The sequence below is a fragment of the Malaclemys terrapin genome, chromosome 5 (assembly GCF_027887155.1).
Source record: "Malaclemys terrapin pileata isolate rMalTer1 chromosome 5, rMalTer1.hap1, whole genome shotgun sequence".
Lineage (NCBI taxonomy): Eukaryota > Metazoa > Chordata > Testudines > Emydidae > Malaclemys > Malaclemys terrapin.
This window is the reverse complement of record NC_071509.1, coordinates 23863779-23887076: the sequence shown is the minus strand read 5'-3', so window position 1 is coordinate 23887076 and position 23298 is coordinate 23863779. Positions and strand designations below refer to the sequence as shown.

The 23298-nt window shown below is 42.8% G+C and overlaps 1 protein-coding gene across 2 annotated transcripts in view; it reads left to right on the top strand.

Moving 5' to 3' along the window:
• SORCS2 (sortilin related VPS10 domain containing receptor 2) overlaps positions 1 to 23298 on the top strand; it is an 818166-nt gene that overhangs the window by 762713 nt on the left and 32155 nt on the right. For both annotated transcript variants that reach the window (XM_054030250.1, XM_054030251.1), the window contains exons 15-19: positions 12020 to 12140; positions 14311 to 14444; positions 15393 to 15521; positions 18152 to 18323; positions 22108 to 22294. In XM_054030250.1, the coding sequence (XP_053886225.1) occupies positions 12020 to 12140; positions 14311 to 14444; positions 15393 to 15521; positions 18152 to 18323; positions 22108 to 22294 (743 nt within the window). The remainder of the gene's footprint in view (positions 1 to 12019; positions 12141 to 14310; positions 14445 to 15392; positions 15522 to 18151; positions 18324 to 22107; positions 22295 to 23298) is intronic.

Sequence of the window (23298 nt, the reverse complement as noted above, 5' to 3'; positions counted from 1 at the left end):
GTCTTAAGCTCTTAAAAAGTGAAAATTACTACTACATAATGTTATACTTTACAGTATATTGCATTGGGGGGGGGAAGTCTGTCTTGTACTTACTAGCACTGAGTTGAGTAATGGCCCCACTTAGTGGAAAAAGTAGGAATTTTATGTATGTGTGAAATACTGACAACTCTCTTAGAAGTAAGCAGCTTACATAGGGAAGGTTTCAAACCTGTTTTTTTTTTAAATAACATAAACAATATACATTATTGTACCCCAAAGCCTAGTTTAGTTAGGATTGCAATATAGCCCTGGTATCTGTGGCATCTTTGATAGAGCCGGCCACATGGACTTCGGGACCTACTTGTTGGGCCAGGTCATGGGGTTGATACACCCGCCACCCTTTGGGACGTGGGCGGGGTGCATTACAGCCCCGCAGTAGCATCTATAGGATTGTCCACAGTCATGGGGCTGTGTGCCCCTGTGGCCTTAGTCAGTGATGCGACTCTTGCGATTAGGGCAGTGTGGCCTAGCATCCAGAGTCAGTAATATGGCCCTGGTTATCAGGGCAGTGCAGCCTAGTGATCAGAGTCAATAATATGGCCCCTGCTCTCAGGGCGGTGTGGCCTAGTGGCCAGAGTCAATAGTGCTAGTGAGCTGGCCCACCCTCTCCACCAGGTCCCAAACCAGCGTCCCATCGGTGGCGAGGTTGCCTGCCACCCAGGGCCGGCTTTAGGACCTGCGGGGTCCGATTCCATGGTCCGGATCTTCGGTGGCACTTCAGTGGCAGGGGGTCCGCTCTGCGTGTTCTGCGGCACCGAAGGACCCACGGCCGCCAAAATGCTGCCGAAGACCCCGCACCACCGCCGAAATGCCGCCAGAGTGGACTGCCGCCGGGTGAGCCTAAGGCGCAGGGCCCTCTTACCCACGGGGCCCAATTCCAGGGAATCGGGGAAATCGGCCTAAAGCCAGCCCTGCTGCCACCTGCTCGGCGGTAATCCTATTGAAACAAACCAAGCCTGTCTCTGGTTCTACAACCACTTCCCCACCAAGTTTCCCTGGGTCACTTCCTACCTGACACTCTGCACTTTGCCGTCTCTGGGTCTCCACAGCCTCTCCCCTCTCTGTGGCGTCCCGAGCCTGTGCATTGGGGTTCATCTCTGGTTGGCCTCCACTTCCTGGAATGCAGGAGTATCAGCAGCACACCTCTTTCCTCCCCGGTAGTCAGTCCAAACTGAGCTGCCCTGCTGCTTTTTATAGCCTGTCTCCAGTTGGAGCATGCCCAGCAGAGCCGAGGGGGCCTGGCCTCCTCAGCCAAGAGGGAGGGGTTGATACACCCTGTCACAGGCCAGATGTAGGGATTTCCTGAAAGGAGTTTCCTTACAGGGATTCTATTCCTTCATGCATTGAAGCACCACGATGTTAGATATCAGCAACTGCTCATCTTCCTACAGAGTTCTTTGCTGGGGTCTTGCAAGGTTCCATCCTGTCACTCCTGATTTTTAGCATGATTATATGGCTGCTGAGGGAGGTCGTGAGCTCTTTGGACTGCAGTACTATCAGAGTTGATATTCAGTTGTCTCTCTTTCATTAAACTCAGCTTTCATAGACCCTAGTGGAAGCAGGATCTTGGATGAAAACAAGCTAGTGTAAGCTTGATCCAGACAAGGTAGCAGTGATATTAGTGGGTTACATATTAGAAACATTTGGAGGAACTGATTAGATTTGTGACTGCTGCCTCTACTTAGGGGACACAGTTTTGGATACTTAATGGGTCAATTGCCCTTCCCATGTGGTAGCAGTGGCCCAATATGCTGCTTACAGGCTGTCGCTATTCCTTTGTGACGTGGAACTCTTCACAATTATCCAAGTCTGCATCAATTCAGTGTGTGATGCTACGATGTACTATTTCCTGTTTCAGGACAACATTCCCCTTCTAGTTCCTATATCAACCAAACAGTGGAGATGGGCTGGGAATTAGGAATCTTGATCTAAAATAAAAATAATTACATGTTTTATTTAAATCCTAACTGGGCTTTTAATCCAGTTGATCATATATTGCTGTAGTTGCTTTGGCTACATTATGGTGACACCCACACTCTAAGTGAATGTAGCCTGTGATCTCTCTACTTTTATATGTTGGAGTCCCAAAAAGGGATTTCATACCCATCATAAAATATGTCAAGCTGGCTATAAATTTGGTTAAATACTGAATCTGAAATTGCATTAGCCCCAGAATAATAATTTCTGAAATATGAAAGAGTTTAAAATACATTTTTTCTGAGACAGTAAGTCCTCAGACAGTCCCAGTCATAGCTAATATATTTAATGCAGGAAAGGAAGCCCTGTTATCATGAGCAAATCCCTAATCACACTTTGCAGCATAATTTATTTCCATGGATGCATCCATTTAAATGAAGACTTTGCTATCCATTTTGCAAGTGATTTAGGCAGGGAGTTTCATAGGACTTGACGGGTAGAGCCCTGCACAGATACAAAATTTGTATCTGCATCTGATCCACAATCCGCAAACATGGTCCGCGGACCTCTGTGGATATAAAGCAGATATCCGCAGATTTTCAAGGGTCTATTGAAGGAGACTAAATGCCGAACTCCCGCTGAAGACTCCCTTCGAACCTTGGAAAAGCTTTGAATACTTGAGACTGTTTTATGATCAGCACAGCATATAATGTTCTTTTTTCTTATGATTCATCAGAAATCTGAAGCGCAAGAGGAAACCAAGTGAGGTGATTGAATAACAACTATGGGAGTATGGGTCCTTTTCCGAGCTCTGTCCCATATTTACTAGGGAAGCTGAGGAAAGTTCCTTAACCAGTCTGTTCCTCTGTTTCTACTATGTAAACTAACAAAATAAGTACTTCCCTGTAACTAAGGAGTATTCTGAGATGCTTGTATACATTTAAGTAAATAACATAGCTTCAATAAGGTGGTTCAAGTTCAGATAGAAAGTCCTAAAGAAGTGATAGTATTATTATTAATGTGAAATAAGAGTCTCTTCCGTAGAGTCTCTGCTGTAGAGAAAATAAGTGTAAGAAAATGTCATTCTATTTAATTCCTGTTAAATTAGTTCTCCCTGATTACGAGCCTTATCAGAGACAGAAATAGCCAGCATCCCTCAAGAACAAAGTTTAAATGAGTTAACTTAAAAACTACATTAATTCTGTCTTAGCCACCAAATGATGCAACCAAATTAAAAAATGATGTGCGCATAAATGAACTTGGTACAAATGTATTAAGTTGTTATGGCAACTGGAACACTGAATTTAAAATTATGGATCCCAAATTCTAGCAAATATAAGTAAATGAATTTCTAAGGTAATTGGAATTTCTTTCAAAAATTATTTATGTCGGCACCATCTTTCATGGTTACTACAGAATTGATTTGATGGCTTTCTAATGAAATCCAATTAATCAAGTAGAATGTTTTACTAGCTAATGAATTAATATCATCTTGGTATTTATCTTATAATCATCACTTACACTGTCTCCACCATTCCATTTTTCCCTCATATGATTTTATTGAACATAAATATTTTGCACGTGAGCAATTAGATTATGATTGGTTTCGTGATAACCAACATCAGAGCCTTCATTTTTGGCCTTTCTTGGGATCCCGTTTAGAGTGTGTCCTCATTTCTTTCTTCTAGAGAATGCTCCTTTAGTTTAACTCTGGTGTTAGGAGTTTGTTATAGATATAGATAACAGGACTCATGGGGCCAAATCTTGAAAGCAGCTCAGTAGGGTGGATGCCCACTGGGTGCTGAGCTGTTTTGAAAATCTGGCCCATGATGTCTCTTGCCAAGGCTGGATGTGGTTATTTTAATAGGTGATCATGTTTTCCTCTATTGAATATATGAAGCCATGGATTGTTACAGATTGGGACATGTGAACCCCAGAAGCTCAAGGATGAGTTATACTTTACCATGGGGAAGGTTGAACATGTGATGTGCGTGCAGTGTTTTATCTAACATTGATCTTAGCTAGATGGAATCAAACCAGCCCCCATCTGCATCTATGTTTCTCCTTTGAGCAGGTGGCCTGCTGGGAAGATATTGTAGGTCCTGTCACTCCTGTTAGCTAATAGAAATTCTCCTTTAATTCATATAGTGGAGGTCTGTAATTTTGGCACCGAAGGGAGTAAGATCTACTGCCCATGTTACATCTATGTGGATTACTTAATAAATGTAGCATCTGTATTTATGAACCCACATTTTATTACAGTGTCACCTACTTACTGTCTGAGTCAGAATCGTCAGTGTTCACAGTGATCCTTGTTCTTTCAGGACATCGATCTATTGATCGATCTATCAATGGATAGTACATAGTCTTAAAGTCCTAGTAGTTTCACTGTTTTAATAGTTTATAGATAGATGGGGCAAGTGAGGTAATATCTTTAATCAGACCAATTTCTATTGATAAGAGAGACAAACTTTCAAGCTACACAGAGCTCTTCTTCAGGTCTGGAAAGGTACTTAGAGTGTCACAGCTAAATACAAGATCAATCATATAGTTCAGCGTAAGTAGTTGGCATGTATTGTAAGGGACAATTCAAGATGAAGTGGCCCCTAACCCTCCTGGAGTCCCAGGACAAGAATGGGGGTAGTGGATTACAGATTGTTGTCATAAGCAATAAATCCAGTGTCTTTATTAAGACCATGATGTTTAGTGTCTAGCAAAGTTATGAATTTAAGCTCCCAGGTTCATTTTTTGAAAGTGTTGTGCAAGTTTCCTTTGAGGCTGAGGACAGATGGGTCAGATGTGAAAAGTGTTCACCCACAGGTGATATATGTGGTGTTTTTGTGTTTTATCATTTTCCTGTGTGAGTTCATTCGGGAGTGTAGTGATTATCTGGTTTCACCCATATAGTTGTTATTGGTGCATTTAGTGCACTGGGTGAGGTACACCACATGTTGTGATAGGCATGTGTAGGGCCTGTGGATCTTGAAAGGTGTTTTTTGTGGATGTTGATCATTATAGCAGTGAAGGTATGTTCAACAGCTCCATCCAGGAGAACCATGCTGGACTTCCCTTCCATGGTACCACTTCAGCCGATGATGGATCTGCCTTCCGATGCATGGGATCTATCTGTACCAACCTCCCGTACTCCCCACACACAGGGATGAACTGAGACCTTTACTTCCCGAGGGGTATTTTTGCCTTACTGTACTTGCAATCCCCTCTTATAAATAATAAATAAATTAATGGAGATATCCTATCTCCTAGAACTGGAAGGGTCCTTGAAAGGTCATTGAGTCCAGCCCCCTGCCTTCACTAGCAGGACCAAGAACAGATCCCTAAGTGGCCCCCTCAAGGATTGAACTCACAACCCTGGGTTTAGCAGGCCAATGCTCAAACCACTGAGCTATCCCTCCCCCCTCTTCTATCAGGTCTGGTCCTCCTCAGAGAAATCGATACAACAGAGGAAACCATTTAGAGGAATCCATCAGAGGAAACTCCACTACATCTACAAGTCAGAGCATTCTTCCTTCAGCACTGCCAGTAGAACATGAGCTGACTTCTGCATCAGAGTAATCTAATGTTCTGAATGAGCCTGCGCCCCCTTTGAGTGAGACCAGTCTGGACAGAACCTTTAGGAGAACTTGGAGCCATCCTCCTCTCAGACATGACAACCAAAGGGACCTTTGAAACCCAATTCTTTGAGAGCCCCCACAGCTCATTATCTCCTCATATCGGCCTTAGTTGGGACTGTGGAATCCATATACTAGACACCATGCAGGAATCGCAGTAACCATCTTCCCCAGCCAGAACCAACAGGCTCCATCAGAGTATGTGGCGGAGGCAGATCTGATGGTTCCAATGGGTGTATCATCCTCTTCACCTAACGAAGCTATTGCTCAATTATCCCCATCACCACCCATTATCCCCATCCCCACAGGCAATACCAGGAGCTTTTACAGAGGGCTGCAACCGATCTCTCTTGAGGGAGTCTGTGACATGCAGCATAGACTCCTGGACATCCTTCAACCCTCTAGCCCTAGCAACATGGCTCTCCCAGTGAACAAGGCCATTATGGAATTGACTAGCCCAGTGTGGCACACTCCTGCCTCCTGTGCTCCAACCCAAAAAGGGTGGGAAAGCATTATTTTGTTCCAGCAAAAGGGGCAGAGTTCCTGTTTACCCACCCAGCACTTAATTCCTTGGTAGTACAAGCAGCCACAGAGCAATCCAGATTACAGGACTCCATGTCAACCCATCTAACAAGGGTGATAAACACCTTGACCTTTTGGGGAAGAAGGTATTTTCATCTACAAGCCTCCAATATAGAATTGCTAACTATCAGGCTCTGATAGTGAAATATTATTTCACAAATTACACTAAATTTGTGGCATTCAGAGATAAACTTTCCCAGGAGGACAGGTCCTGATTCCAACCCCTCATCAATGAAAGCAAGCTGATGGCTAAGACATTGCCACAGGCAGCAGTGGATGCAGCATGTACTGCATCTAGAGCCATTGCCCCAGCCACTGTCATGGGTCCAAATTGTGGCTTCACTCTTTGGGCTTTCCCTGGGAGGTTCAGAATACCATTGAGGATTTACCCTGGCTGAGTCTAATCTCTTCAGTGAGAAGATCAATGAGTCATTTCATTCCCTTAACAACTCTTGGATAATCCTCCATTCCCTGGACATTTACACCCCGGCACCAAAGAGGAAACACCTCAAGCAAACTTACAAACCTAGCCCCCAGGCATTTTATCACCAGTGCCTTTACGAACCATCACATAAACAGCAGAGGGTCCAACCCCCAAATACCCCACTTCCTCCATCTCATCTGCTGCTGCTCAACCCCACCTGTCACCAAGGAGTTCATTTTGATGGGACATTCAAGAACAATGTACCTCCATTGATGCCATTACATACTGTCTCCCAAACCTTTGGTGATCATCTCACCCTCTTTGTGCACAATTGAAGGGCAATAACAACAGACAAGTGGGTACTGAAATTCATTCACTTCAGCTATGCTATCAAGTTTCTCTCCTCTCCCCCTCGCTAATCCCCTCTTCAGCTCCTTTTTAGGGACTACTCTCACTAAGAAATTCTCCATCAGGAGGTGGTTTCTGTCCTTCACTGAGGGACCATAGAGCAAGTGCTTCATCACCATCAAGAAAGAGGTTCTACTTTGTAGTTCCCATAAAAATGGAGGTGGGCGACCCATTCTGTATCTTCCAACATTTAAATGTTTTTATTTACAAGTCAAAATTCTGAATGATTATGTTGGGATCAATAACCCACTCCTTAGAAGAGGGCATGTGGGTTGTGGCTCTTGACATGAAAGGTGCTTATTTTTGTGTAGACATTCATCAGTGCCCACAGAAGGTTCCTTGGGTTTCTGGTAAGACAAGAACACTACTAGTTCAGAGTACTTCTATTTGGACTAGCCACAGCACCCTGGGTCTTCACAAAGGTCTTCTCAGTAGTGGCAGCTGAGGTGAGACAACATGGTTACACCATGTTCCCACACCTGGACAGTTGGCTGCTAATGGGCAAATCCAGACAGGAAGTCCAATCAGCAACCATATTTTTATTCAGTCTCCTGGCATCCTTAGGAGTCTGCATCAACAAAGAAAAGCACTTTGACTCCCACAAGCACTATATACTTTATAGAGGTGACCCTAGATTTGATCTCAGCCGTCGCCTACCAACCTATGGAGAGATTCCATGCCATGAACAACTTGAAAAGAAAAGTCACTCTCAGTCCTCAAACCATAGTCAAGGTCTGTCTTTCCCTACTAGGACACATGACCTGGTGTACTTAAGTAACTCCGTTTGCCAGGCTCCGTCTCCATTATCTGTAGGTCTAACTCTCATCTGTTTACTCTCCAGACAGAGACAACATGAACATCAAGGTAACAGTTACCTCCAAGGCTGTTCTCTTGTCCACAGCAAGTGCATTTGGGACTATCTTTTATTGCACCCACACTAAATGTGACCATTATCATGGATGCATCCCTCATAGGATGGGGATCCCAGATGGACCCTCCAGGTTGCATATCTATCTATTAGAACTGAGAGCAGTCCCCCTAGCCTGCAATGCACTCCTTCCACTTATTTGGTCCCACCATATCCAGGTAATATTAGATAACATAATGAGTGTATTCTACATAAGCAAACCGGGTGGAGCAAGATCCCTTCTCTGTGTGTAGAGGCAGCCAACTTATGGAATGGGTACATTAGAAACTGCAAAACACTCTTGACCACATACCTACCAGGTGCACAGAATTCTCTGGAGGACAATCAGCAGACACTTCTCCACAGACCACAAATGGGAGTTACACAGTTCCATCCTGAAAAACATTTTCACCAATAGGGAATGCAATCCTAGGACCTGTTTGTCTCACAGACAAACAAGAAATTCATCCATTATTTCTCCAGAACAGGTCTGGGCAGGGATCTAAGAGCGATGCCCTTCCATTATTCTGGACAGACCACCTGAGGTATGCCTTTCCTCCCATTCTACCATTGCTCCAGGTGCTGTGAAAGATTCACCACAACAAAGCTAGAGTCATTCTCATCACACCCAAGTGGCCCAGACAATTCTGGTTCCCAGAGTTGATGTGGATGTCAATCTACCCTCCCATTGCCATGTGATCCTTCCTGGAACTGGTGACCCAGGAAAATGGCAAGACTAGACACCCCAAACCAGGCCCTCTCTGCCTCACAGCCTGGTATTTAGATGGACATCAGACTTGGAGAGTTCATGTTCAGAGAACGTTGAATCCATTCTTAGTCAAAGCAAGTAAGAATCAACCAGGAAATGCTATTTGGCTAAATGGAAACGTTTCTCCACTTAGATGCAAAAGAACCATTTGTCCTCAGAGACGGAGAGTACTCCTGCTATCCTAGACTACATCCTTCACCTCAGGAAGTTGCACCTTCTGTTAATTCACTGCACGTCCAACTAGCAAGAATTAGTGCCTTCTGTCCTTCAGTGGATGACTATACTGTTTTTTCTCGCTCAACAACCCTCAGATTCCTGAAAGGCTTCACTGGAGCCTTCCAGCTGATAATGAAACCAACACCACAGTTGGACCTCAAGCTTGCACTTTTCTGCTCTTGAAGAAGAAATGAACGTTACTTACCTGTAACTAGAAGTTCTTTGAGATATGTCATCCCTATCTGTATTCCACAACCCACTCTCCTTCCCCTCTGCTGCAAATCTTATCTGATTCATGGTGAGAAGAGGGACTGGAGAGGTATCAGTTCACACTGCCCCTTATTCCCTTATTTCAGAACACAAGGAAAACAACTGCACAGGTGTGGAACAACGGACACTGCTTTCAACAAATCTCTAATCTCAGGTACATGGAATGCAAGCATACCCACATGTGGAATACAGATAGGGACTACACAATGAAGTAACAGTAAAGTAACCTCCATTTATGTCAGAGCTGGACCATGGCACCCCTGTGAAACATAAGCATCCATTATGAATAGTCCAGTAGCCTGAATGTTCTTGAATGGGATCTCTGACCTCCACCTAAACAAAGCTTATGGACATTACCTGCTCACACCAATGTTTGTATGCTAGGTTGACAGTGTACCTACTCACTGTACCTGGTCACCATCAACTAATGAAGGTTCTGGGCATAGAAGGAAGTAGAGGGATAGTGTGAATAATATTGAAAATGTATTTGTTCTGTAGGAAATCCTTTTTTCTGAGTCAGCAGTGAGGCATTGGAACCATGCACTTGATCACACTTTTTGGCACCTGTGTCAAAAAAAAGGAAAATATGAACAGATTGAAAGGTTCCCATATTGCCCAGGTGACAAACTGCTTAGGAAGGAGTCACACAGGCAGATAGCTGCATTAGCAGAGCATGAAGTCTGCATTATTTTAGTACCTTGCATGAAAAAAAGAACAGATGTCTAACATGGCAAAAGGCACTTCATGCCTGCCAGCCCAGCAAGTCATACTGCAGTAGGCACTGTGAAAACCATGAGACTACCTAGGTAGTCATTATCTAGAGTATGTTATTCCCATATGAATATCAGCATATAGCAGACTATGGCTCCCTTGTCAAACTGAGCTACAAAGGTGTGAATCCTGTAGATCCTGATGAGCCATCTACATCCTGATAAAAATGGATGCCATAACTTTAGGATAATACCCACATTGGTCCCACAACATTTTTGAGATTTTGTATATGTTGTTTCTACCTCTGAGCCACTCCTGGTTCTTTGGGGCACAGTTAGAGGAAAGAGGATAGAAGACAAGTCATCTAACTGCTCGGATCCCAAAGCCTGGCTATATATTATAAAAAGGAGTAAAATAGGCAAACTGGAGGAATGCATGTTTCTGTTTAATGAGGGACTTTGGTATTTGCCAGTGAGACAGTGATATCCCCCCCTCTTGTATTATGGCAAAGTTTTTCACGAGTATGCACAGCTCTATCATTATAATGTAACAGCATGAGCAAAATCCACATCTCTGCACTGGGCCTGAATAGCAAATGTGGAATTATAAATGAAGAGGGAAAAAATCCTCCCCGAATCTTTAGCCCAGTGGTGGGCAACGGGCAGCACGCGGCCCATCAGGGTAATCCACAGGCGGGCCACCAGACAGTTTGTTTACATTTGCATGGCCGCCCGCAGCTCCCAGAGGCCGCAGTTTGCCGTTCCCGGCCAATGGGAGTTGCGGGAAGCGGCGTGGGCCACAGGGACATGCTGACGGGCCGCAGGTTGCCCACCACTGCTTTAGCCTGTGAAGCCATACCACAACCCCTCTTGGAGCCCTCAGACCTTTGTGCCCATAATCTACAGAAGCAATCCATGTGCAATGGTGAATCTGCAGATCCACCATTCCCCCATCATTGTTCCTAACTTAGTTCTACCTCTTCTAAGGGCTGGGGGACAGGAGGTCACATGTAACAGAACTCTGCAGTGCCCAGAGGATGCAGGCCCCAAATCCTCCCATCTTCTACTTACCTCATGGTTCAACTGTGGACTTGACCAAACTTATGGGCACAATAAAAGGAGTAAAGTAGTCAGGGGACGCTGCCAGAGCCTGGAATAGGAGCTCTGTAGAAGCACTGTGGAACAGAAACTGTTCACCTCAGAATCAGACTTAAATTCTTTGGCAATTAAGCCACATGAGACTGAATGAGGCTTTAATTCAGAGCACAGATACTTTTACCTAAATAGAGTCCTTATCTTTCCTAATATTTTGCTGGATGTCATACTTACTCATTTTGTTTTTGGAAATAAATGGCCTCACTTTGGACATTGTGACTGCTTTGAAAGCACAGACCAGTTTTTAAACTTTAATGAAGTTCCCATTTTGCTTAGAAGGAAATTAACTATTTGGGGCTGTCTTTACTGCGGCTTATGGGGGTACTGAGCCTTTAGATGTAACTCTTTAGGGACAGGAGTCAGAATAATACATGCTTTACACTTATCCCAAATCAAAGACTACATTACAAATCATTAACTAATTGAACCTCACAAAATCCCTGTGAGGTTGATCAATAGTAATATTACCATTTTATGGCTAGGTAAGGCAAGGCACAGACAGACTAAGGAACTTGCATCAAGGTCACATAATGAATGAGTGGTGGAGTTGGAAATTGAACCCACCAGTCCTGACTCCCATTCCACTTCTCTAATGACTAACACTCAACCTCTCTTATCTTATTGCAGAAACTCAAAATATGTCGACCATAAAGGGGATAATAAATTAAAATGTCAGGCCCTCATTAAAATCATGTATATTTCTACATCAATCCCAGAATAGTTTATTGGAAAAAATAGTTTTCTAATAAATTACCAATACCATTTCTTAAGGTTCAGTAGACAATTGACAGATGTTTTCCCCCCATAGAGATCTCCTGAAAATGTATATCAAAAGGGGGGGAGGGGGAAGCGCAGATAAATTAAGAAACAGCACTTTTTTTTCAGCAGAGGGCACTGTAAATAGTGGGAGAAAGTGAATAAAAATAATAATTAGAAATCTGTGAAGTATGATATTGCTTTTCCACAAGATTTTTACTTTTGCTTTCTGTTCAGAGTCTTTGGACACATCAGTTATCGTTCAGACTGGGAGCTAGTGAAAGTAGACTTCAGACCATCTTTCCCTAGGGAGTGCACAGAAGATGACTATGAATCTTGGGACCTCACAGATCTACAGGTACTGGACACACAACGATCTTGTATTAATAATACATAGCGCTTATGTAATGCTTTGATATTCATTGTACTGCATAAACATTCATGAATGAGTGTGGATTTCAGCACCCAGCTTTGACAACCCCAGAGTGATTTTCGAAAGGATGAAAATAGTCCATTGCAGTTTTTGTCAGTGACTTCAGAATGGCTTAGTCATTGTACAGGAGATAGAGTTTGTGTTTCTTTTATTACCTAAACTGGGCTGGGGATGGAGGAAATATACTTACTTGCCACAGTAATAGGTGGTCGTGATGGATTGTGAAAAGTTCCACACACTGGAAATTACAACCCATCTCACTGATTGAAGCAATTTGAACATGCAGTTACATGTTCTTCCAACTTCTCAACCAGGCACTCTACTCTTATGTAAAGCACCAGAAGTAATTCCAGAATCTCAGTGGACTAATCATGTATTAGAGTCCAGTTGTTTTGGGCAATACAGTTCTGTACTAATGCATTAATGCTATGTTTATCCCAGTATCCTGGTAAAATTTAATTTTTGGGAACTACATTCTCTGTAGTATTCCCTTTATAGTGTATTGTTTGTATAGACCACTTTGTGATCCTTTTGGATTAAATGAGTTATATCCCTGTTAGTCATGATGCTCACTGTCATTGTTATTTTTACTCTCCTCCCTGTGAATTTATTCCCTTTTCTCTATCTGTGCCTCTTTCTCTACGTTTCTTCTTCATCTGCCATTCTGTATTATTTCAACCAAACTTTCCTTCAGCACTTACTCATTGGATACATTATCACTACTGCTATACTCCTCCTCACCTGGAGCATGCTAGGTGTGTACTTAGAATGTAACATAGCCCCTAGCCTTAACAAGAAAAGTACATTGAGACAGTGGAATTACACCTCTCCATGGAGTTTCAGAAACTGTAAGCTACTGAAATTATTTTAAAAATTGATGGAATATTTAAAAATATCCACTTACCAGTACGGTAAGCAGGGCCGGCGCTTCCACTAGGCAACCCTAGGCGGTCGCCTAGGGTGGCAGGATTTGGGGGGCGGCATTTTGCCGCCCTCAGCAGAAATTTGGTGGCGGGGGGTCCTTCCACTCTGGGTCTTCGGCGGAAATTCAGCGGTGGGTCCTTCACTCGCTCTGGGACCCGCCGCTGAAGTGCCCCGAAGACGCGGAGCGGAAGGACCCCCGTCGCCAAATGCTCAGAGGAGGAGCGCTGCCACCTAGGGCGGCAAAAACCCTGGTGCTGCTCCTGACAGTAAGTGTTTAAGTGACCATTCTCCAGGCAAAAGTACCTGAGCTGTGCATATAACTGCAGAATTAGGGCCACAATTACCCATACATTTTTAATGCATATCCTTAGACTTCTGCCTTTTAGAAAAAATATCTGGAGAAGATTACTCTGTTTTCCATATTTGTATTGTGAATGATTCAGATAGAGTGTTCAAACAAAAAGAAAAAAAAGCAGTTGTTATTCATTATAATGAATCATAAGCGTACAGTTGCAGAACTGTGCTACAGAAATAAATCACTGTCTTAAACCATTAATCACTATTGCTATTATTATTTATTTGTATTACAGTAGCACCTAAAGACCCAAGTGAGACCTGGGCTCCATTGTGCTAGGGAGCTGTACAAGCATAGAGTAAGAGACAGTCCCTTCCTGAAGAGCTTAAAGTCTAAATAGTCAAGTATTAGTATCCCCATTTTACAGATGAGAAGCTGAGGCTCAGAGAGATTAACAAGATGTTCAAAAGTGCCAAGATTTCAGGAGTCTTTGTTTTTGAGTGCCCAACCTGAGACATCTTAAATAGGCTTGTTTTACAGAAAGTGTGGAGTAAATGCCATCTGAAAAACCAGGCCCCTTTAAGGTGTGTCACATCTGGCACCACAAATCCAGACACTCAAAATCACTAGGCACTTTTAAAAGTCTTGACCTAAATGCCTTGCTAGAGTTCACCCAGAAAGCCTGTAACAGACTCAGGAATTAAACCCAGATTTCCTGACCCCGAGTCCAGTGCTTCAGCCACAAGACCAGCTTTTCTCTGGCTACAGTCTAAGTCACAAGTGGGTGGACTTCATGACAGTACAATTTGGAACAAACACAGAAAAACAAAACTTCTCATAGCTTTGGTTTTTACACTCCTGTGCTTTAATGTTCAGGGTGATCGCTGCATCATGGGTCAGCAGAGAAGTTTTCGGAAGAGGAAGATTTCATCCTGGTGCATTAAAGGGAGGAGTTTCACATCTGCTCTCACATCCAAAGTTTGCGAGTGTGCAAACTCTGATTTCTTATGGTGAGACTTTCTATGGATTTTCAGGGTTATCCTAAAGATGAAGTGTGTGAGAGTCTGGGATGTGTAAACCCCACTACTTTCCTAAGCTGAAAACAACAATAAAACGTCCCAGCAGGATCTGAATGAGAGGTTGTTTTCCCATCTGTTCCTTTTTAAAAGGCAAAATTACTTCAGTAATTCTATTACTGTTTATGTTGGTGGGTTTTGCAAGCAATTATATAGAATTTCATAGCGTGGCAGAGAAATGCAGAGCTACAGAAGATGAGTGCTGTGGAGTTTCTTTTGAAAAACAGAACCACAAAAGCATTGACATTTTTGAAGTAAGGTGTTTTGTTTTGTTTTTCCACCTGACTAGACAAGTCCTGATGTTTTACTCAGGCAAACTCCCATGGAACAAAATTTGAATGATGATCAGAGGATTTGACCTATTGTATTTAAAACAAATCCTCTCTAGTTCTGAGTGAAGTGGAGGAAAAAGGGTGGTAAAAGAACCCCTTTAAAAAAACGAAACTGCCAATAGAGAGAATTCTATGGAACTAGTTCACAAAACTTTTTGGACCCAATTCTGCCCTGAAATCACTGCCTTTGGAACAGGGCCGGCTCCAGCATTTCTGCCGCCCCAAGCAAAAAAAAAAAAAAAAAAAAAGCTGCGATTGGCAGCGGCAGTTCGGCAGCAGGTCCTTCGCTCCTAGAGGGAGTGAGGGATCTGCCGCCCCCGAATTGCCGCAGGTGCCGGCTCTCTCCCTTGGCCGCCCCAAGCACCTGGTGCCTGGAGCAGGCCCTGCTTTGGAATCACCCTGAGGGCAGAATTGGGCTCAGCATGTTGTGTGTTGGCTTGGTACAAGATAGTATTCAAAAATAGGTTCTCCCTCACTTCTATCCAACCACAGAAAACGTATTTGCTAATAAAGAAGGGGCGCTAACAGATTAATTGGGTTTGTTTTGCAGTGATTATGGATTTGAACGTTCAGCACCTCTGAAATCAGAATCCAGCAAGTGCTTTGCTAACTTTTGGTTTAACCCAGAATCACCTCCTGAAGATTGCGTATTAGGGCAGGCCTATGTGAGCAGCACAGGGTAAGTATTTGATACTTTTACCAGCATTCATGGGGGAGAGCACTCCTGCAGAGGAGTACAACATAGCCTTAGGGAAAAGTAATTAAATACTCTTTATAGTTAAATTGTTTACATCAAAATTGTTCATAGGTAGGTTTAGTGTGTAGGAGGGTTTCAGTGGGGGGGGAGGGCTAGGACTTGCAGGAAGGGCCAGGGCTCTGTCAACTTGATTTTTTTTTAAATTGATAAAGCACCCTTTAAATGGTATGTCCTGATTTTTTAAAAATGTCCTTTTAAAAAAAGATTTTAAGGGTTTTTCTGATCCTTGAAAGCAAAAGCATCAAACATACAAAATATGGCCAAACCCAAGCACCCACAAATCTTGTCAAACTCCAAAAATCATAAGATAGGCTTAAAAAATAAGGAGATTTTGAGGGTTTTTTTCATTTCTTGTGTGGTATTTAAGCCTTTAGGGATGTGATGAGCTTTACAGTGACTAAAGGAGTGAAGGAGCATTACTGGGCCAAGAGGGCCCACCTCTCAGCAGCGGCAGAGCGTGTTCGAAATGGAGGATCCACTCAAAAGGAGACTCTGACAGTCAGGCAGGGAGGGAGAGTGAAGGAGAGGCTAGCTGAAGGGAGGAAGCCATTTTGCAGCTTTTGAGGACAAAGCAATCCACTGGAGAGGGTCTGGACTGTGGGTAAGACCCAACTGGGAGGATAGGGGTCTGACTCTTTTCCCTCCGTTGACTCCCTGATGAGGGAGAATAACTGGACACTTGGACGAGAGCTGGGGAATATTCGGTTGACTGACTGAGCTGCGGGGACTGACTGGGAACTCCCGTTGGGGGAAGTGGGCTGCGACCACACCCCAAACTAAAGAGAGATCAAAGAGGTAGGAAGCAGCCCATGAGAGGCAGCTCAGGTGCACCATGAGAAGGCAACTGAGGCATTTCACACCTCTCCCCCTGGGGCTCTGGGCTGGGACCAGTGGAGAGAGATGGCATGGGTCCCCAACGTTTCCCTTCCCCTCAGCTCCCCAGTTGGTCCAGGAGAAACCTGGAGCACCAGGGAATTGATGCGCTGGCCTCAGAGTGAAACCCCACTACAAGATGCAAGGAATGTCAAGCCACGGCCTGCCTGCTGGGGCTGCTGGCCTCTGAGTGAAACCTGCTACTGGGGTCACATTTTCCTGCTTTTCTTCACAATGATGAGAGTTAGAAACATACTTTTTTGAAAACATATGAAAGCGCAGATCCTCAGGTAATCACATGCTTCCAGGAGCTGGTGCTTTCAAGAAAGCAGCAAAAATCACTGTCAGCAACAATGCACAGTTTCCCATTCGTCTCCTGTGTGCACCCTTAATTGGTGTCTTTTCAGTTTCAGGGTTCCTGCTACTAATACTAGTAACCAACTTCTTGCAGAGCCTGAGATAGAGCATGTGAATGTGCTCCCCACAGAGCAGCGCATGAGGGGTGCAACTCGCCATGTAGAGAACAGTCCTCAAAGGCCTCAAATAAACAATCGGAAAAGAGAGAGAGAAATATTTTTCTTTCTGTTTATAACAATAGTAGCTACACATTTTTCGGATATGACTTTCAAGTTGACAGTGACCCTTTAATTTTAATCCTTTAATTTTATTTTGGAGTAATTTACCCTCTGATTCAAATAATTTACAGTTTTAGGAATAAGTATATATCCTCACTCAGCTTCTCGTGTCCTCAGGGGCAAAGAATTCTGCAGAGAATGGATTCTTTTCCTAATCCTCTGGGGAACTGAGAATCAAAGGAAAGCTTTACCGAACTGTAAACAATAGAGCACAGAACATACACTACAGTGTGGTATGATGTCTATGCTGAGAATAAGTTGCAGCTGGCAATAACATCATCTTTCTCAGCTGCATAGATTGGGACCAAATGTTGAAATGTCATATCAGGCAAGAAAATCAGTTTGCTAGTATTTGCTTTATCTGTGAAAATCCGTTGTTATTTTTTTGTTTTGTTTTAGGTAGTGAATGGCCGCTGTATTAGAGCATGTTTGAACTCAGAAGAATGAAACATCAATTGTGTTAAAAAGAATGGTTAAAAATAACAAACCTGAATAAAACTGATTCTTGCATAATTGCAGCATGATCCTGAGTGCTTCCTTGTTAACCCTCAGCCAATCTTTGTCAGGCTTTATTTTTTTATTCTGTTATGCAAATTTTGTATTTTAAAGTGTTTTAAGAGCCACGCAGGCATAGAATAGTTCATCAGCACGGGAATTAGCTCCTCAGTAATGCAGAACCTGTTTGATCTGAAGAACAGGAGTACTTGTGGCACCTTAGAGACTAACAAATTTATTAGAGCATAAGCTTTCGTGGACTACAGCCCACTTCTTCGGATGCATATAGAATGGAACATATAATGAGGAGATATATATACACACATACAGAGAGCATAAACAGGTGGGAGTTGTCTTACCAACTTAACACGGCTGTTACTCTGAAACTTGTTTGATCTGATTTCCATTTGATCTTTGGGACATTGACCAAACCCACTGAGAAGTCAATTACCATGTGGTAGCCATTGTTATACTGTCCTGCAGTGCCCCCAATGGCACCCACCTGTTATTCTCCAGTCCTGTGTGCTCACTGCTTATTGTTTTATGCAGGTACAGGAAAGTGGTTTCTAATGTATGTGAAGGTGGTGTTGACTTGCAGCAGAATCTAGCCCAGCATATGTGTCCACTGATTGCTCCCAAAAGCCTGCAGATCAGCATCAAAGGAGAGAGCCTAGCTGCTAAACCTGGAGAAGATGTCACCTTTGTAGTCACACAAGAGCAGGTAATGAAGAACTTCAGCCTCTTAAAAATGTCAACGCTGGTTTAGAAGTTATTTTTAAGCAATCATTTCTCTCCTCTCTGGCTGGGTGAAGTATTCAGTGAACTACACAAATGACAACTCTGTCTAAGAAACTGGGTTCATCCCCTCCACATCGTTTTTCTCCACTGTTCCTTAAAGATATCAGCAACTTTGAAAATCTTAGCTTAAGTGAGTTAAGTGCCAGCTCCCTTGATCTGCTTTGAATATTCCAGTTTCAGTGTTAGAGCAGAGTCAAGTGAGATGTAAAGAAATTGTACTTAAAATCATGTGGAAAACAGAGTACAGACAACATTAATACAGATAAATGTTCAGCCTCAGTAAAGACATGGGGGAATGATGAAGCCAAAGAGCCTGAAGTAAATTCATGCATTTCAGCAAGGCTGTTGATACAACCTGTGTCCCAGATTCATTCCTGCCCACAGATGGGGATTAGCCATCATGTCCCAGATTTTCAAAAGGGTACAGCACCCACAGTGTTACAGTGGAAGCTGCTAGTGGCAGATTTGAAAATCTGGACTTTATTTCAGTGCCTAAAATAGGAGCTCCTATCTCTTTTTTGACCACCTGGCCCCAATTGTGGGTACTGAGCATTTCAAAATCTGGCCCTGAGCTCTTTTGGTCTCACCTATTAAAAAAGTGAATCACATTTTCTTGGTAATCAGGTAAAACATAAAATAAAATCACCAGGTAGTAAAGGATAATGACATCTACTATGTATAGTCCTTATTGACAGGTTTCCCTGTGTTGCCTAAAAGAGGCAACATCTTAAAGGCATGACCAGACTATAACAGTCTGATCTGTAGGATGGAACAGTCTGATCTGTATGTCTGTGGTTCTTAAGACATACTCATTAAGTGACAGATTCTGCCATACTTTTTCAGATTGAGTTCTACTTTACTTTGACACTAATCCCATTGATTTCAAAGAGTCTGAAGGAAATTCATGCATTTCAGCAGGCCTGCATGGTACAACCATGGACACTGATTCATTCCTGCAGAAGCCAATGGGAATACTTGCAGAGTAAGTTACTACTTAATATGTGGCAGAATCTGGCTCTAAGTAGTTATTGGCCTTAGCTACAGTAAGGTCAGATATATCTCCATTTCTTTTCCTAATTCTCTGTCTGTCACCATTTCATTATTAGTAAAGAAACAGCACTTGACTATAATCTGAGAGCTCAGTGATTTATCATTTCTGTTAATTGTGATGGGGCATCTAAAAACATGATTTTTGCCAGAGTAGGAATTCTGAGGCTTGAATGTGTTTCTCTGTCAACCGGTAGAACACCTAGGACATGCAAAGATGCTCAAAGGTCACAAATGGTATTCTCTCTCTCTATTAGTGATAGCTATGCATAATACTCTGAACTATAAGTCTCCTTTACAAGAAACCTAACAATTTGCTGCCCCCTATAGCTGAGAATCAATAAGTCCATAACATTAATTAGAAACAGAAAGGCAAGTTTTGCACAAGGGACCAATTAGGTCTTCTGACAATTAGTGAGCTTAAGGGATAGATCCACTAACACCAAAGAGATGTAGTATTATATCTGTCTGTCACACAGTATTAGTTTATTGCTGTATATGAATGCCTGTTCTTAGTTTCACAGGAGCAAGGGGCTTTGGCTCACACCTGTGTTTGTCTGGGTGATACATTACTGAGTTTATAAATAGTAATAATATTAATAACAAGAAGAAGAAAATAAGCTGTCCCAAGCTCTGCTCGCTCAGTCCACAAAATGCATGAATAAACAATGTCAAGAGAATCCACTATTCACAGAAGAACTATGTAGATGTGTCCAGGTTCCATTGAATTTAGCTGTATTTTTCCTGTGTTCCTCTTTTGTTATCAAACCATTATTAGCTTCCTATTTTGTAGAATGAAATCGGTGCTTTGAAAACATCAAGATCCTTAAATAGTATTATAATAGGAAGGGCATTGTGAGAGCAAAACATTCATTAAAACTCAGATCTGGTTCACAACATAAAACCTACCCCCTGGAGATAGTATGTAGGTGCTTTGCTAGCATAAGAAAGCAAACAAACAGTATTTGCACTTTAGTGTCACCTAAATGAATTGCACTTACAAGCACACAGCTGAGGAATCTCCCTTGCTTTAAACTTTAATATGGTATTGTCTCCTCCACTAAATTCCACCCTTCTGTATCCATAGAAAATGGTGATTTGAAGGAAATGTTCACAGCAGAGGAGTATACAAGGCCATAAACTCCTTTTGTGGGTGATACATTCTGGAGTTGAGGCATTTGAGAACTATGCAGGATCTTTACTGTGAGAATTCTCTCACCTTGTGAACATTTTTTCCTTTTATCTGACAAGACAGAAGAAAATTCATCCAAACAGCAGCACTTAAAAAAAATGTTTTCCTTTCCTTTGTAACGCAAAGATCTGAAAGTTCTTGTCTGCTGTTGCCTCCTTTGATCTTCTGTTAACATCATGTTTTGGGATGAGGTTTTGAAGTATGACTTTCAGAGTGTGGCCTGTGTGGAAATGGAATAATGGAACTGAACATATAAAGATTTCAGGGTCATTTGAGAGGCAATAAACACGTGATTTTTGAATGCTGTGATTGGCTGGAATCCTTTTCTAGTCATATAATGATTGTAATGCACTGTCAGGTGACTGCCTTTCCTGGATGCAATCAGAACTGTTACAATGCGGGTCCAAGGCCATGTACTGCTAACTGCTAATGGAGAGTCTCCTTTAGCTCCAGTCATGTGGCTCTGTCCAGATGGGAGAATCTGAGTTCTATACTCACTGTCATGAATATCCATAGTGTGTAGCCTAGTGACAATATAAAGCCATAAACTGTTATGTTTTTTGTTTTAATGACGTTGCACATTGAAGACAATCTTTATCATCCTGATACTTTAGGTCTAACTTTAGAAAGACAGTGTCATTTTCATGAGCACTCTGCAGAGCTACAGTGAATAATAAATTATAGCCGATGGCTAAGGTAGTATAAATGCTATGCTAGCAATAGTAATGCTGTACTAACTATACTATGCTAACCAGGGGCGGCTCTATGTGTTTTGCTGCCCCAAGCACGGCAGGCAGGCAGCTTTCGGCGACATGCCTGCAGGAGGTCCGCCGGTCCCGTGCCTTCGGCGTACCCACCGCCGAATTGCCGCCGAAGCCATGGGACTGGCAGACCTCCCACAGGCATCCTGCCAAAGGCTCCTTGACTGCCGCCCCCACAGCGATTGGCAGGCCGCCCCCCGTGGCTTGCCACCCCAGGCACGCGCTCGGTGCGCTGGTGCCTTGAGCCGCCCCTGATGCTAATGCTACGCTATGCACTAAGCTTAGTCAACTGGGTTTTCGCTAGCACAGTGGACAGGGCTTAAGAGTCCTAGATAAGGTCAAAGAATACTTATAGATTGGGATTGCTCTGCACAGTCATGTTGTATCCAGAGGCATAGTCAGTGTAGCATAATGCAGTTACAACCTGTTGACTAATCTGGAATATTTTATCCTCATTAAACTAGATCAGTGTTACAGATAAGGGAATATTAATACACACACACACCACCACCACCACCACTTGTCCTAAGCTCTTTGGAGGAGGGATCGTCTTTCTGTTCTGTGATTGTATAACACTTAGAACAATGGGGCCTTGATCCATGGCTGGGGCTTCTAGGTACTACCACATACAAGTAAGTAATAATAATGTGTCCTGTTTCTTTGAATCTTGGGTATTCAAAACATCTCTCATCTATTTCTTCTGCTAGGGAGATATTCTAAATACCAAGTACCAGGTGGACCTTGGAGATGGCTTTAAGGCAATATATGTGAACCTCACAATGACAGGGGAACCCATTCGGCACCGTTATGAGAACCCTGGGATTTACCGTGTCTCAGTCAGGGCGGAGAATGTTGCCGGGCATGATGAGGCAGTGGTGTTTGTTCAAGTTAATTGTAAGTTGTGCTGTTTTGTTTTTCTCTGGTTTCACTTTTGCAGCTTCACAACAACTTGATGATAGCTACGGGGCAGTGATTTCCAGAAGAAATTATATTAAAGATATTATCACCAAAATACAGTTCTTTGAATTTGCTCATGCAGTAATGCACCTGCTGCACATGGTTAATGTGGATAATTGTAAATGGGGGAGGGTATTACCAAATCAAAGGGAGACTTGACTTTAAAGGGAAATATGGTCTAGTGAAAAGCAACAGAGGATCCTGTGGCATCTTTAAGACTAACAGAAAAAGGTGCCACAGGACCCTCTGTTGCTTGTTACAGATTCAGACTAACACAGCTACCCCTCTGTTACATGGTCTAGTCATTAGATAGCTGGAGCATCTAAGGCAGGAGTAGGGGTATCTGAGTTCTAATCCCAGCTTTGACAGTAATTTCCTCTATGGTTTCAGGTACCATTTTCAATCTTGGGTAGTTAAATTTAGCCACCTAAATACATATTCAGATACCTAAGTGACGTGATTTTCAAAGGTGCGGAGACAATGTCTTCTCTTCCCTGATTTTCAGAAGTCTCAGATCAGTGGGAGCAGTAGGTGCTCCTGACTTCTGAAAATCAGATCATTAGTTAAGGTGCCTGAATCTAGATTTAGTTGCCTAATTTTAGCTACCCAAGTTTCAAATGTTGGCTTCAGTGTATATTGACTTCACTGCATATTGCAGTGAGAATGTGCATATCACATGAAATAGACCATTTATTTTTCTTTTAATTAAAACCAAAATAAAAACCATCAACTAGAATTCAAAGAAAAGAAACAGCAGTGCACCAGGAATAGCATGCTCCATCAGAGGTTTAATGTACCTCAGTCAATTCATAGTTGAAATAAAGCAGGCAGCTCACCACTGGAACTGCATTTTCCTCCCCTTTCAGAACTCAGAAGAGCTGTTGCTTCTCCTGTTCTTAGATAGGTCAAATAGAAACCTAGAAACAAATCATATCGTCAAA